The sequence below is a fragment of the Copidosoma floridanum genome, unplaced genomic scaffold, assembly GCF_036245765.1.
Source record: "Copidosoma floridanum isolate Cflo_tuat_1 unplaced genomic scaffold, Cflo_Japanese_pri ptg000005l, whole genome shotgun sequence".
Classification (NCBI taxonomy): Eukaryota; Metazoa; Arthropoda; class Insecta; order Hymenoptera; family Encyrtidae; genus Copidosoma; species Copidosoma floridanum.
The window spans coordinates 7827267-7845020 of NW_028321882.1; the positions used below are offsets into that span (position 1 = coordinate 7827267).

Here is a 17754-nt window from a genome sequence, read left to right on the forward strand (position 1 = left end):
AAAAGAAGTTAAAGAAAAAGAGTCTTTTAAATCGCGTAAATAGTATAAGAAATCATTTAAATTGCGACAAAGTTCTATAAATATACTATTAAAAGAGAAAATATCAATTATAGGTTATTGATATATTTATACAACTGTTTATCAAGAAAATGTACATCAATAATACCATAAAAAAGCGATGCACCGAAATCGCTTAATGAGTAAATTACTTGCTTTTAACTTTTGGTATTGACCACGATCAGTGTTAATTCTCTTATATCAAGTGCATGTTTCTTTCTCCTGTGTAATATTAAGACAGATAAATAATACATATAATTAAAAAAGGTATAAGTTTCTTACGAGAACAAATTGTAATTTACCGTGAAATAACTGAATGATTTTGCGGACATATCATTGTAATTAATAACCGTCATATAATTATAGAAAAACCAACTTTCTAAAGCATGGTGAAAACTTTGCAGAGGTGATAAAGGTCAACAAGAACAGGCTTATTACTAGTAGCAATTTAAAGCTAAAGATGTATCTCTGACAGGCCTTACAAATATAAAAGCATTCGATTGTGAGGGCCTTGGTAAGCCAGTAAACTAGTTAGAATTTTTTTAAAGTTACTAGTCAACGCAACTGGAGAAATTCTCAAGTAAGCTCAGATTCAAGCTGCTGCTTTATGTCATCGCCATAAAAACAGACCTTCAGGAGCCCTTGAAATAGAGATAGCATTGTGCTATAGTAGAAATAAGTTGGAACAAATTGTTAAAGCGTATTATACGCAATAATAATTTTAACTTAAACCCCTCAACGTAAATAAATGTTTTTTTAACCCCCAATCTCTCAAGTAGTCACTGAGTTTTTATATGACTCACTAGTTAAAGTATTAAACAAAATTAATTAACGTTAATGTTATAATTGTATTTTCATTTAAAAATACGTAACATTAAAATAACCAATAAAAAGATTATTACATTAATCGACAAAGCTTAACTAAAGGTAAAAGTATAACAATTATTACTCAGGATAAGAGCGTGACACAATCTCAAACTGTTTCAGATAGTACTGTTTCTTTTTTTTTCATGAGCTATTTGAAACTAAGCAAGTGCTATGAAATAAACCCTAAAACTTATTAATGTATAAATAATACAAATTTTGAACAACGTGATTCAATAATAACAGCAGTATAAATGTATAATAAAAATGCTTGCGAGATTGTATTACAATTAAATGAAAAAAAATACTTCTAAGACATTGCTCTAAGTTATTGCCTCTCCGTTCTATAAAACATTTTTGCCTTGTGTTGATATTCATCCGGGCTCGTAGAATTTTAGCTGAAGTAATTTTTGCTCTTTCATGTCTGATCCTCTCAATCATATTTTCTGGTGTTGTTGGAGCAACTCGGTAACATCTGTCTTTCAACAGACTTCATAACCAGAAATCTAACGGTGTCAAGTCGGGAGAACATGAAGGTCACGCGTGTGGTCCAATTGTTCTGATCCAGCGTCATGGAAACATTGTGTTTAATTGATGAGTAGCACGAACACTATTATGCGCTGAGCATCCATCCTATTGCCACCACATTTGAGCCAATGGTATCGAATTGCCTTGCCATAAGTTTGAAAGGTCATGAACCAGAAAGTGTTCATACAATCGACCATTAAGATTTCCTTTGAAAAAATAAGGACCAATTCTCCGATCACCAATGACTCCAGCCCACACATTTACCCTTCATCGAATCTGGCTGTTAATCTCATGAATATCATGAGAATGCTGACCCTTAATGGCCCAGTTTCTCTTATTTTAAGAATTTGAGATCTCTTGCTGAGTAAATGACAATTCATCAATCCAACAAATGCGTTGGCAAAAGTTTGGGTCACGCAGGATTCTTCGTAACATCCATCGTTCATACAGCAACCTCCACTCTGCATTATTTACATGCAATTTTTGAACTCTCCAGTACTTGTAAGGATGCCTCGTTTCCTTAACAATTTTTCTTGTAGTCTCGCGAGGAGTGTGTGTAGCTTTTATAATATTCTAAAGTTAAAGAAGGTTACATGTATTGCTAAAATTAATACGTAGAGGAAGGTGGCCTTAAGCGAGTTAGTTAACGTTTAAAGCCTAGAAACTTTAGTTTAAAAAAATGATATTAATCATATAATTATGTAATAAAATTATTTAAAAGTTTGTTAAAACGACAGCTAAGATTAGGCGAATGGTTAGCAAAGCGTATAAAAACGCCTCATAAATCGTAATCCAAATATAATCTATCACATGTACATCGTTAAACAGAAAATATCAATAAATAATTAAGCATTTGAATCTTACACTAGATACGTGCAAAGAATAAGCTTACAAAAAAGATTGTATTAATTACAGACAATCCAATAAATAATACTGTCTTTCAGACTGATTATAACAATTCTAAGCCTTTAAAGACGACTGTTACAATACGCTATATATATACGCAATGTACTATAGTATTTTTAATATGTTATGTAAAATTTGTTGGTAAGCTCATACCTTGAACCCCTTTTAAAATTGAATAAAAATATTTTTTGTGTCATCTCGCTACGGCTCTAGCACTTTGCCATGATTCACGTACAAATTATTCATTTACGATTTCACTTAGTGGGCTGTCTATCACTGGTCAGCACCTTCTTCTCCGAGGTGGGTTAATAACTCCATGGTCGTTGTATTTTCTAAAGGTGCTAATATTATACAAGGATTGAATATAAACGAATTTTATTAAATTGTATTGGTAAATTGATATTATGCTTTGTATTGCTTGGATTAGGGAGGTTCGTGCCAAAAAAAAAAAAAAAAAAAAAAATCATAAAAATTATTAAAATGAGTTTATTAAACTGTTATACGAACCGTGTCAACAATTAAGAACAATTTCCAACACTATTTTGTAGGATATTAAGGCCAAAGGTACGCTGTTTAACATAATTACTATGGGAGAAAAAAATTCCTTTATAAATCTTATTATTGCTTAAAATAACACTAGCATTATAAAAATATAGGTGGCCTAATCATACGTAGTATAAAACTATTATGATAAAAACTACAATGTAATTACTATTTAGTTTTTAAGATATTTACACAAACGTCAAAAAAGCTGTGAGTTGTCTTATACTAAATTCATGTGGGAAACAGAGACACACCGTCTGCTATGGTACAAGACTTCTTTACAAAATTTTAAAAAAGTCTTAGAAAAGACTCGTCAAAGTCACGTGAATGTCTCTCAAAATCAAATATGTGACAAAAAATCAGGAAAAGTATTAAAATTTCTTGAGAGTTTCATGACAGATTCGTTAAGGTCTCTCGTAAGTTTCGTCAAAGTATAAGAAGTCTAATGAAGGGGTAACTATTTTCATCACCTCCAACATTCAGGCATGATTTAAGGAATGGGGGTAGCTAAAGTGTACTTTTTCGCTGCTACGACGGATCGACAGATAAAGATAATGGTATGCACGGCTGCACTACTACTAGGAGCTTAGGCTACGAGGAGGAAGAGCAGCGTACACTTTTACATAACCGCGACGGGTCTAGAGCTGGAGGTGTGACATGGAACAATAAAAGAAAAAATTTTCAGCGTATACAGCTAAATACAGTGTAAAAAATTATCGAATAGAAGCTTAAAAATTCAAAAAATAACTTTAAAATTATGCTTAAGCCTAACTTTGTTAGGGGACCATGATATCGACAAGGGGATGGCATGCGTTTCTGAACCACCGCAACGTGGTCATATCGTTATGTCAAAATCAGGATGGGGGTGGCGAGTATCTCTACACTTTCCAAATGTGCTTTAAAGCTGGGTATGGTAGAAGATGCGGATGTTTTCGCATTGCAAGGATGTGGTCAGGACTAGGGAGGGCTGCATTCATTTCACAACTGCCATGGGATTAGGAAGAGGATAAAAGATCAAACTAGGAAATTAAGATAAATTGGAGACTAAAAAATGGATACTATACTATATTACTGATAGCAATAATAATAATAATAACAATAATAATATTAACAATAATGATAATAATTATGACAATAATAATAATAAAAATAATAATAATGATAATGATAAAGACGATAATGACAATAATAATAATAATAATAATAATTATAATAATAAAAATAATAATAATAATAATAATTTTTTACCAATCGTCAATCAGTTACTCACTTACTAAATAATACTACTAAACTTCTCACGGGGCATTAAGGTATTTTACCTTGCCTATCAGTTTTGATATCAATATTTTTTTCAAGATAATAAAACCTTTAACAGTACTTTTTACTTGTAAAGAGTTATGCATGTGCGTTGGCTATTATCCGCAGCGTCTATAAGTAAGCTAGTTCTTCGAAACTTATCATAGTTATTCTTTTAACTATTAAACCTGTCTCACATATTTTTAACACGATACAAACAACATACTGCCGTCAGGAGCAAAATGAGCATTAGTGACTCGAACTACTTCGAGAACGGAAAGTCACTGTACGAGGTGATACTTTAAATAATGGACTTCGATAGCTTGATTTTTTGAATACATAATCAAGTAATAATTATCTTAATAAAGTGTCAATATATGTCCATATCGTTGGACAAGCTGAATCTTGCATCGAATCCAACCAAAAAATTTTTATCGACGAAACAATATTTCTATCTTGACGTCAATTGATCCTACATTAATTCAAGTAGCACTACAAGATTAAGCAGCCAATTTCATGTTAGGGGTATAAATTTCATTCACCTACGACCACTAGGTAAGGTTTAAGAGGGGGGGGGGTAAATTTATAATGGTCACTCTGTTTAAGTGTCTGTTAATAAATGGAGAAGTAAAGTGATATCTGACCGGTTTAAGGCAGAGTTTTAGAGGTAATGATTTTTTTAGTATTCGTATTTTTCACTTTAAAGCAGCTGAATTAAACCAAGAAATTTTTTTTCTAACGGATCGACAAAGCAGATCAGAAAATTCCTACATGTTATTTGATGATTGTTTTCTTAGACGACGGATGAATTTTGGTATTAGTGAGACTTTTAATAAGATTGGCTTGTATACGCAAGTGTTTTTATGTGCCATAGTGAGCAGAACATTTTTTTCAAGAATTTTTAATGCACACTTACAGATGTATTTTATTAGCATCGTATTGGTTTTGTGCAAAAGTGCCTTCTGTTGCTCACTGTTGAGAGGGTGAAGTGTTCTTTAAATTACGATCTTTTTTCAACTGAATCAGTGTAACTTCGATGCCATCACTCTGACACAGTTGGATCTTGTACAGAAAACACTTTAAGAGACATGTTTTTAACTTTTTGTTGATAAGATTTTTCTAAGAGTCAAATTTGAAATTATTCTCGTTCTTTTACTGAATTGCAATAACCTGTAATTTTCGTTGTTTTGGACTTACGATTTGTTTTAAAAGCGTTCACCATTAAGAGAAAAATAGTTGAACCGAAAACAACGGTCATACTTTAAATGCCTGAGTTTTAACCCTCTCTTTACCATTATACCGTACAAAATGCCTTTGACCGTGAAGTGATCGAGTCATCACAATGCAAAAGTTATTCGTAGACTTAGCGCTCAGTTTTGTGTTTGTAATTGTATGGGTTGATTACATATGCAGTTAGAAAACTCCTTTTGCCGTAACTGGCTCTGAATTTCTTGATTTAGCCTGCGTTATGACATTACAAAAAGGTTTTCACCATATAAAATAAGTTGACAAAAGAATTTCATATACGTTCGATGTTATCAATTTGTGAACTATGCCAAAATTTTTTTTTTAAGTGCTTGGGTAATTTAACCTAATACTTTTTATCTTGCAAACGTATTTTTCATCAGTATAGGGTTTCTTTTATGTTTGTACGTGTAAGACTTTCGTCCACCAGGTATAAACAATGTTATGTATGTACCAATATCTTTATCAAACAATTCGTTCGTAAGACAGCTAAGTGTTTAACTGACAGGTTAATCAGGTTCTTTTTTTGATTAACGTAAAGAACAGAATTTGTATCACAAGCAAGTGCATGTGGTCCCAAAAGGTGAAAGTAGCTCTCCAGTCCACATACAACGTATTATTGCTGACAGTCAAAATAACATCAACATCTATTCCTGCACAAGTAAGTCATTTTATCAATCTTTCAGTAGTAGTTACAAATATAGCTTAGCAGTAGTTACAAATAATAGTTACAAATTCTTTTTTTTGGTCAACTCTTGCAGAAGCCAAGTTTACTTCACACAGAATTGAGACACAATTAAGCAACAGATTGTAATACAGCACTCAAATTAATGTTACTTTTATTGATATCTAACTCCTTAGCCTCTCGTATTTTAATAATATCCTTATCCTTGCCCTTATTTGTAAGATACTCGGGGAAGAAATAAGAGGCCCGTACTTTTTGTTTAAAGAACTCATCGATGTAATTTGCAAGTAAACTTTCTTTTTATGTAGTCTAAATCTTTATTGTTTGTTTGATTGTGTAATCCTATATTGCCATATTTTAATGTCATTTTTTAATACATATCCTACTTAAGCAGCCATCTTGACTTCGGCAGATATCCATGTTCCCCTTAAAATATGATTATTTGCATTTCCGTGCAGACAATTATCTTGAACCATATTTTTGCAACATGTACGACACAGTGAAAAAATTAACTCGTTATGCATTTTCCATGACGAAATAGTATGGCATAAATTCTGTGGTGGTAGTACGTCACATATAATTAAGCCTTTTACAAGGGGCATCTCGTTGTTTTTTTTAATAATCCTTTGACACTATTTAATCCACACATTAAAAAGGATTCCTAACAGAAATGCTACTATATTTGCATATATATGGGTACCACAAGCAAGCGTCAATATATTTAATTTTTTCTGTCCCCTAGTATTTGCAGCAGAAAAGTGTCACTTTTTCTCTAGGTGAGAATTTGTAAGTACGGTCAGCTGTAGAAGAATCAAGTAGAACTAAATAAATGGCGTTGCCAAAAAAAAAAAAAGTTTCTAAAAGTTGTGTCTTCATCAAAATGAGAACAAAGATGGACAAAGCTTTTACGAACGCAACCTTGGCAACTTGTGGGAAGTAGATCTAACGAACTTGGAAGCTTCAAAAACTTACAATGATGGCTACGCTTATGTGTTCTAATATACCTAATTAAGAAGTGACGATCGTACGCCAATGTTTCTCTAAACTAACAGAAGTCAAGAATATGTAGGCCTCTAAATGCAATCTGTTTTGCAAAAAAATAATGTTAAATATAGAGTAGTACATGGCCCACAGACGAAATTCTATCGCACGACGTATTCGTTGATAAAGATGGCACCACCCAACGTCACTTAGCACATGTTATGTTGCACAAGCACACGAAAATGTAAAGCAATGTTATGGCAGACATATTTATCAAAATTAACAGTACAACGTTTTAGATTTCGATCTTAAAAGAAAATGGGACTTGTTTTCAATTTACATCACATTTTATGTAAGATTAAGCCGATGAATACAATGATGGTTCCATTTACAAGGAAAAGTTAAGCATACTGCAAACAAAACTAAACGAAAGCTACTTTTAAATTAGTAAAATATTAAAAAGTCGGGATAGAGAACGGACTAAAGGGAACTGCGTCAGCTAGAAGAGAAATCATAAAAAAATTGATCGTTATTTGATGGGCAATTTGAAAAATATAAGCTCAAGAACAAATTTTACGTTACATTGCTTATCAACATTTATAAACAATATAACCAGTGATTATAAGAAAGACAGCTAAATACAAAGCTACGAAGTGGGCCCACTTCTTTTAACGGATTGAAGCACCTTATAACGGCCGAGTGGCTGAACTAGGTACACATTTTTTTTTTATTCCTGAAGCATAGTAGGAATATGCATCCACAAGAGATGGACTAGTTTAACGTCAAAATGTGCATATATTTGCACATAATACTCGTTATACTAGTAATCAGTTATTGATTAAGCTCTTAAGGCTCCTAATAATAATTTCTTTTTTTTTTCTTTATCAAACATCGTTAAAAATGCTTTGATGCACGATACAAATAAATACAAGCTCCTTCTTTGTGTGAGAGCTGCAGTTAGCCTATAAATACTTATTTGTCGCTACGGTGTTTTTCGCGATAATGACTGAATACCCACTAAACTGGCAAGACCTATCTCCTGGGACACCTGGCTTGACATGCACTTTCGCATTAACACTTTGAGACAGGGCCTTGTAGTGTTGACCATTGACATGGCCTTTTATCGTAATATCGTTACTCTCATAATGTTGGCAACTGGTTTACCTTGTTGCAGTTTCAGGCTGTGTGTTTGTACCTCAGACACTGGTAGCATCCCTGGACTTAAACCCGTCTCCTTACCAGGCAGCTTGCAAAGCATATTATGAGCCTCTTCGTTTTTTCTATACATCAGACAACAGTCTTTCCAGTATTTATCAAAGCTCCCTTTCGCCATCCCCAACCAGCATATGTTACGTTTCTTTTATGTAAGGGCACGCTCACAATAGCTTAGGAAGTTGATGCCCATCCCTTTGCTCTTCCTTTTTTTGCTTTTCTAGGTCCAAACCAGGACTTTTACGGATCTTGTATTATGAAAAGTATTGATAGATTCACTAAATTTTTTTGTTAGCAATACCTACGAATTAATTATTAGTATTATTGGTACTAGCACAATTTTCTTATTATTCTTATCTCTTTTCTTTAATTATTGTCAAAATTTCTATTATTATTACTATCTTTATTAGCATTAATATTATTATTATCATTTTTACTATTGTTCTTAGTATTATTATTATTATTATTATTATTATAATTATTCTTATTCCTATTATTAATATGATAATAATAATAATAACAATTATTATTATTATTATAATTATTCTTATTTCTATTATTAATATTATAATAATAATAATAACTATTAATATTATTATTATTATTATTATTATTATTATTATTATTACTGTGATTATCGATATAAAATGAGCGATCAACTAAACACAAGCTTGTATACCTACAGCTATGCAATCAACACACCCGTACACAAAAAGCCATCGTCAACAATTAGGCTAGTAAGACTAAAGATAATGACAACGTCCAGTAGACACCAATAATATTGCTGCTCTCTCTCCCCTTTCCACTGCACTGCCACGAAACAAGTACCATATGATACAGCATACACTTAAATGTATGTGTGTGCTTTTACCCACACGCACGCGTACGCATATATATATATATTTTTTTTTAAATGCTTGTTCATCTTTTGTTTACTCACATATACGACAGCGCCCTGCAGCAGCTCTAGCTTTATGTATCTGTACACATGGCCTTTTTTTAAAGTGGTGCTCTGTGACAAAATCGTAATGTGCAATACATGTGTTAATAATTTTAAGAGACGTAATCAACTATAGTAATAATAAGAGTATAAAAAATAAATCATAATTGACCTTAACCAATCGACCCTCAAGGAAAATAACAGGGGTATCGTGAGAATCTAAGCATCCTTATTTAAAAACAGGGGTTAGCACTCAAGATGCTTATTAGGGCCAAGTCCTGCTAGTAATTTATTGTCATGTTAAAAAACTACTGTAAATTTTAGTATGACATTTATCACTTATACAGTGATTAAAGTATTCCATGTGACAGAGCTTCCAAACCATGAAACCACAGTTGTGAATACTTGTGAGTGTTTCTTAAAATATAGTATGACATCACCTAGTATCTGCAAAGGTAATTGTAAAGATTGCTAACTTCACATTTTACAAGAGAAATAATTCCCAAGATAAAAAGAAATAATAGTTTTCAAAAGTTCTTTAAGCAACTAATTAAAAAAACGCTCTCTGGCTGCATTCAAAATTTAGTCTCTTGATAGTTGTGTTACTGAAACTGGAATATTATTTACTACGTAGCTTGCGAAAAAAATCAATTGGAGTTCTGACTTGGACGTGGAGCAGATTATAATTTTTCTGTAAAAAAAAATTTTTTACGGAACAAAGGATGCATTTTCTGTTGATCAACATTAACAGTGCTAACAAAAAATGAAAGAAAAAGTTTCTACACTTGCTTTCATCTTCCTTAGACAAAAAAAAAAAACAAAAACAAAAAAAAAAGAATGATTAGATACTATTTCTGCTTTCTTTCTAGTTGTCTTTTCTATAATAAAGCAAGAATCAACCTAGAAATCTAATTTTATACACTGTCTCTTTTTTAACTGCTGCTCACAAGTATAAGCTTACTTTAACTAACTTCGTGTCAAGATACTGCTATTAACAATTATCTCCTGAAAAGGAGATATTAACATCGATGTTGTGGGTATGATAAAATAATTTAGTTAATGGATTATTAATATCAACATTCGTACTCTGTGAATCTCATTATGTTGTGACGTAGTTGCTAAAGCTATCACGTCACTATATACCTATATTTTTGGGCAAGTCATCGGTGGCTACCGAGTCCTATAATAATGTATCTATTTGGTATACAGATATATTCTTAATACATTATAAAATGTGTGTTCTCGGTGCTATGGACTAGAAGCCAAGAGGAGCAAGAAAAAATAAAGACCATGAGAGAAGTTAAATGTGTGTGAGGTATGGTTAAGTAAGTGTGTGTGTAAGAAAAAGTAGGGAGATGGATAAGCTCGCGACGCTTTAGGAACAAATCAAGGGCCAGTTCATCTCATGGAAGACTAAGTTTTGAAAACCTTTAACGATTTACCAGTTTTTAGGAGCATTAGAGGTGGTGAAAAGCAAAGGGAGATGTGTGCGCACCTATTCAGACTGAATGCATAGTGCAGTCAGTATGGTACGAAGCATCAGAGAGAGCAGAGCGTAGAGGTCAGAGTCGAGAGTTACAGTAAAGGTGATAGAAAATAGAGAGAAAAGCAGAGAGAGAGAGAGAGAGAATCAGAGGAGGAGAGTGCCATTGTGATGAGAGGACAGCTGCCACAAAAGGAGTCACTGAAAGCTAGTGATGTGACTGAGCCACCGCTGAGACCAGGACGAGCCCCAGGTAGTGCATCGTAATTGTAAGGATATTATCAGGTCAGGTACGGAGATAGAGGTATCTAGGCAATCTGAGCGAACGAGTGTGTGAGAACATATGGGGATAGGATGAATGTAAGAGATGCGTAAGAGTGTGCAAGATTTATTGGGTTAGTGACGCGCGCGAGGACGGTAACCATTACGAAGTGTGCATAACGTGGTGCATCTGGGTATATGCGTGTCTGTGTGAGGTAGGTGCGGACCTCCGAAAGCTGAGCCAAGGACAGTGAGGATAACCGAAACATATACATCGAGTGGCATACTGACCTTGAAGGCACTGCGTATTAATGCTCATGTTTATAGTAAAAAGAGATAGAGAAAGTGTAGATGTTATATTTGAGAGTGTGTAGAGGACGAATAAATAGCGCAGGTGCGCTGTGAAGTTTATATCAGTGATCGGGTTCATTTGTACTAAGTGCCTCCATTCTGGCCTTTCTAATTTGTGTTCAAGAGTGTTTGGCGTTCTGGAGCCGAACACCTGTGGCAGACCTCTTGGGGAATAAAAATCCAGTGGTTGAAAATTGGTACGTAAGAGCATCTTTGTGACAGGATCTGGGCAGCTATTTATGGGCTGAAAAGTCCTCGTCACAATGTTATTTTCTACACTCGCAAACAACACACCTTTAACTCGTATGAGATTCAGTTGACTATTGAGTTAATTATTAGAACCTTAAGATTTTACCTGCATTTATTAAATACATTCTTTTGTATAAATTTATTAGAGTCTTATCTTATCAAATGTGGTTGTCTTTTGCACATGGCTTATTAGACAGTTACATTGAAAAATAGCAAGTAAGAAAACAGAATGCATTACGCGAGATGCACTGCAAAAGTCAGAGTTTTGAAAGTTATCAAAATATGTATAAATTAACAGAAAAAGTGCAAATTTGTATGTGAAAAAGTGAGAGGTTCAGAGTTCTTCATGCATCAATACAACAAAAAAAAACGAATCTTAACACAAAATATAAATAAGTATATAAGTATATGAGTTGAGCATACTGACATAGAGCTTGTTACCAATAAAAGTGCATATTGTAATTGCTCACACGTGGGTACCCACGTGAGTGATTATGTTCCGTCAATTCAGCTATCTGTTGAAGATTTTATAATCTTACGAATATTTTTAGGCAAGAGAACAAAAAAAATATCCTACACATTTGTAACAATTTTATAAATATGCTATAATATTTTCTGAATTCTTCCACCTTCATTCAAAAGAGTAATATAAATATTAATATTAAAACCATTGAAAATTAAGGTTATGTTCTTATACAACTCAATGCCTTTTTTCTTCTGAGCTACGATTTTTTCCCCCCTGAAAGACACCGTGAAAGTCATTATTTTAGCTCTGCCCTGCTTCTTTTACAAGATATGGCGTCTTATTTAATATTTGGAAGTTATGTCATACAACAAAAACCTATTTCATTAATACTGGCTGTTTGTATCAATACGCCATGAACGCTAATTTTTTTTTCGTAGTTGACCTGATAAAAATGATATAAACTATAGTATGTAGTACAAATAATTACTTATATATTGTAAGTACCCATGGGTGCACATGTATACACTTACACAGTAGATAAAAAAAGTTCATACACACATGGTCATACTTCTATCAGTTTATACAAAAGTTACACACACACATACGTGTATGGATACAAGCACTCGTTCACACTCTCCAAAATGGCAATATACATATATACTTAACACTATGTGGTAACTATATATGTATATGTAGTGAAATCGGAAAGCGAACAATGAGACTCAAGGACTACTGAGTTGCAGTATAAATATGTATGTCCGTTTGTTTCTTTTGTTTGAGGCGTGGCTAAAGAAATTGTCACTTAAGAAATTATAAAAATACACACTGTTCTCGTACTTTTTAAGTGTAAAGATTTCGAAAGGACAGACAATTTTTTGTGCGTCAAGAAGTTTTAAAAGTATGGTATTACTACGAGTATATATGTGACCAGGAAAAAAGAGAATTTGCTTCAATTTCGTGAAATTTGTTCACTTTTTACTTAATAAAGTGATATTTTTTCATAACAATTTCAGTTCATATTAACATTTTTTTAAACATATCTTATAATTATTTATTTTTCTTTGACTCTTAGATTATTTTAACAACAATCTCTTAATACTTTACATTAATAATTAGTAACTGATTTATATTACGTCTTATTGTATAAGAATTTTTTTATTTGTTTCTTAGACAACTTTTTAAGTGAAGAAAGATTAATTTATGTAAGGAGAGAAGTTGTGGAAAGTAAGGGAAGCACTAATATTAAGTTATGCTAGAACTGATTTTGCTTGCAGAAATGTACTTTTTCAATTCCTGGTTTTTTCTCATTCTATTTTATTAATGTAAAACTAGTTTGTGGATGCATTTATAAATAAAATATGTCTAATAAAAAAAATTTTATCCTGTGAAAAGAATCAGAAAATTTCTACAGATTATTTTCTCATATTTCTTTTATAATCCATTATCTTTGATACATTGCAGTAATATATTCAATCTACAGTTTAATAAATAACATACATACATTCATAGACTATCTGTTAAAGAAGTATAACTTAATGCTTGGGTACCCAGCCACCCACTGTCTACTTATTTATAGCCTCACGTATGGCTATAGCCATGAGTGAATGACAGTCACTGTGACAGAAAATGTCAATTAGCTGTTATAACATAAAATGATTATACTATTGCAGTATTCATATTTCTACATATAAAGCAACTTCTGACCTTTTCAATTGAGGAACATAAATTTTTGAGATTTGGCTACATTTAGTTGATGTTATAAAAAAAAATTTCTAGAAACTACAAAGCATCATTTTCTAATAAATTATTATTAGAGTGATTTTTTTCAGGTTTGTAAGTACGTCGATGATGCAGTATCATTTGACGCCACACAGAAGAGTGCTGAAGAATTTACTACAAGTCTATATGAACAACACGGAGCTTGCGTTGATAGCCTTACGATGTATGTCTAGGAATGTTATCTTCTCAAAATAGTCTTTCTAAACGTACTTCATGTTTTCACCCAGACATATACATATGCGTCGTCAGCTGATGCAAAGATGAGCCATCTCGTACCAGTAAAATATTAAACCATAAAATGATCATAATATGCAAGACTTATTTAATTTATTTGGTATTACAATGCATAAAAAATTTTTAATGTAACAAACTTTAGTGTACATTTTTCGTTCATCAAATAAAGAAAAAACAAGTCTTTACGTAATAGAGCATAAAGGTTTGTTATAACAAATGATATTCTATTTGAAAAATTAGATTCTTGTCCCTTAGTTTTCAGCTAGCAAAAAGTTTGTTGTTAACAATTTTCTAAGAAAAGTTTAACAACATTTACTATTTTTTATATTGCATGCTCAATCTTGTATAAATACTGTTATTCATTAAGTTGATGTAGTGAGAGCTTATAAGTTGTGTCATATAGGTGTAAGTAAATACTAATAGAACTTTTAAAAGTAAAAGTTTGACGAAGCAGTATTCTTACAATACTAGTGATCGACAAGTTTATGATAATGACTTTTAAACATAAAGAAAAGGTCTGATAAAATGAATCTACCGAGTTAAGAAGCCTAATGACGTCTCAAGTCTTTTAAGAGTGGTTATCAGTTTGATCACCTGAAATGAATTGTCATATTTTCCAAGTAAGAATATTAAGATCGAAACATAAGCTTTTTTAATTTTTTTTAACACAAAAAAATACTTAAAAACAACGTCCAATGGTGGTACTGTCATATTTTGAATTTATTAAAAAACAAAACGACGTTTAGGCCGTTTGGAAAACGTCCCGGCCCTCATCAGGTACAAAAATCTATGAGTAACAAAATTCTTTGCAATACAAATTTAAGTAAAATATAATAAACGCAAAGTTTAATAAGTTACATGTATAACATACCTCTGACTCTTACGAAAGGGATGTAAAATCGTAATGTAGTCAGAGTTTCAAGCTAAGTGGCTTTTATACCCTGCACATACACAAATGACATAGTACACGTACGTAATACAATCGAATAAGAATTGCAAGCAGTTCCTTGAGACGCACATAAACAGTTCATGTTTTCCTCATACTATGAATGAAAGGGGTCCTCGAATCATGTATATAAAGTTAGTCACCTTTCTTAGTTGACATAACGAGAGACCTATAACAATCTTTCAATTTTTCTGTATCTTGTTGTTGATTAATATTATTATTAAAGTAATGTATATTTAACATTTCGGAAAAAAGGCACTTTTTGTAATTTTGTTCTATGTCTAAAATTTTAATATTATCAAAATTAAAATTATGTGTAACTTCAATGCTATGGTGTGATAGTACTGATGTATTCTTTTTTTTCTCGATGTCTCTTTTGTGTTCTGTCATTCTTAACTTTACAGCTCTCGATGTTTGACCAACATAACAGCAGTTGCAATGTGCACATGATATGTGGTAAACGACATTTTTTTTATCGAGTGGCTCAGTTTGAACAAAATTACAAAGAGCGCCTTTTTTCCGAAATGTTAAATATACATTACTTTAATAATAATATTAATAGATAACAAGATACAAAAAAATTGAAAGATTGTTATAGATCTCTCCTTATGTCAATTAACAAAGGTGACTAACTTTATAAACATGATTCTCTAGTACTACACTCAAGATGCAAGAAGTTTAAGCAACTAGCTTGCAATATAAATCATGTAGATGGAACAGCATTTTTTTCTATAAACTAACGCTTGGGCAAACAAACGCTGTCAATATGAAGCTAACATCTCTTTAAGTCATAAATTATAACTTAATTAATTTTTTTGGTAACAAGTGTCACTAAGTAAAAGCTTAACAGGGTCTTACTTGTAAATAAAAATTAATTCAATTCTTAGGCAAGGGAGTGCTTGTCACAACTTAGTAATTGTTTCTTGAATCATAAATAATGAATACATAACTAAATTGATTTTCGATGAACAGGTACAGGCAATATTATGCTTAACTGTTCGTCAGTTAAAAATAATGACTAAATTGATGCATATGTGATCTAGCACCACAGATAAGAGCTTGATCATTCTTTAAATTATAAATAATAACTGATTTATTTTTAAGAAAACAAGGAAAACCAATAACAAGCTGCTCTGTTTTTCAGTTGTAAGTAGTTATCAAGTTTATTATGATACTTGCTTGTTCAAGCCAGTGCCATAGATACGAAGAAGTTTTACTCTCTTTGCTAGGTGACGACTTATATTTATAAATCTATTTGTCTATTTCAAATCGTAAAATTTGAAGTCTCTCAAAAAAAGTCCTCTTTTTCAAAAGCCAAACACTAACAAAGCCAACAATGAACTTCGTGGTTCTTGGAAGTGCCGAAGAGTTTAGTGTGTTAGACAGAAAAAATTTAATAACGTTTCGTGTAACGTGCATTCCTCGGGGTAGTTTTTTAATTAGTAGCTTGCCACTGCTCATTAAGAGTAGTCTTAACTTATTCACAATTTTTATATCGTAAGAAAGTTTTGTAGTAACTCGTGATTTACAATACTAAAAGAAATTTTAATAAAGAAAGAATCTTAAGCAAAGTGCCTCATTAATTAATGAAGAAGAAAGAATTAGTTTTACTTGTAACAAATTTAAGTAACAACAGCACATGCAACAAAAGCCTATACATCCAATAGCTTCACACTCTGTTTATTTAATCATCGAGCAGACCACAAAATAAGATTTATTTTTAATACCTTTTTCTGTCCTATGTGAAAATAAACAACCCATTAAATATTCATAAAAAGATAGATCAAAGTACGTATATTAAAGTTCATATCAAATTTGTGAAAGATCAATACAATGAAAAGTTAAAATATACACGTTGACATATATTTGAACACCCAAAGTAATTGCATACTAAATTTTCTGATACAAGCCCAAGTTAGATAAGATAAGATTTGGATATGTCAACATGCAAATATTTATATTTACATCTCTACACACTTATCTGGAACATACATACGTATCTATCGTGAATACAAGGGCTATTTGTTAACATTATATACAAGCATATATTACTGTAGCTATGATTTAGACACCGCAAGGCAGCTGGTATTTGTCGATTAGAATAGCATAGACAACACACCTTTTTCGCCTAGCTTCTGACTGAATATGAAAAGAGTTGTGTAGCCCATGGTATAGCAGTAGTTACAACAAATAGTATAGCCGTAGTTGTACGTAGAAATATGCCATAATCGTACTCGATTACTTTTGGCTCACGTATTGGGCTGATGACACTCATATGTTTGCATGCATATGAGCGAATACGCAGGATTGTCGGTAACTTCACGTATTACATTTTTAGTTCTTGGCGTCATTAATTCTTTAGATACTATTATTAACTGACAATACATGCACAAGCCAAACATACATACATAAGATGTATATAAATACACACATGCAAGTGGGGCTTTGTCTCTCTGCGTACTTCACGTACCAATCCTTCTAACTTCAGTTACTTATAACTCTAAGTTTTTTTGAAACTTTTTATGATAGTTCCATTTCAGATTTCACGTATCTTATTAAATTTATTGAAGTGTTTTAAAACAGTATTAAATGATTATACATCACTAAAATTGTGTTAGGTCTCAATTCATTAGATTCTTATTGCAGCATATGTAATTAACTTTTATTACTCGACGTATGCTGCATTTTTCTGGTAAAAGTCCTGAAATAGGGAGTCCAACTCTACGCC

The 17754-nt window shown here is 32.1% G+C and overlaps 1 protein-coding gene across 1 annotated transcript in view; it reads left to right on the top strand.

Annotated features, from left to right (window-relative positions):
* Positions 1-14257, top strand: part of LOC106638276 (fatty acid synthase-like) — a 1454996-nt gene extending 1440739 nt beyond the window's left edge. The window contains exon 16 of the mRNA XM_089598131.1: positions 13897-14257. Coding sequence (XP_089454257.1) covers positions 13897-14019 — 123 coding nt within the window. The 3' untranslated portion in view covers positions 14020-14257. The remainder of the gene's footprint in view (positions 1-13896) is intronic.
* Positions 14258-17754: the final 3497 nt, after the last annotated feature.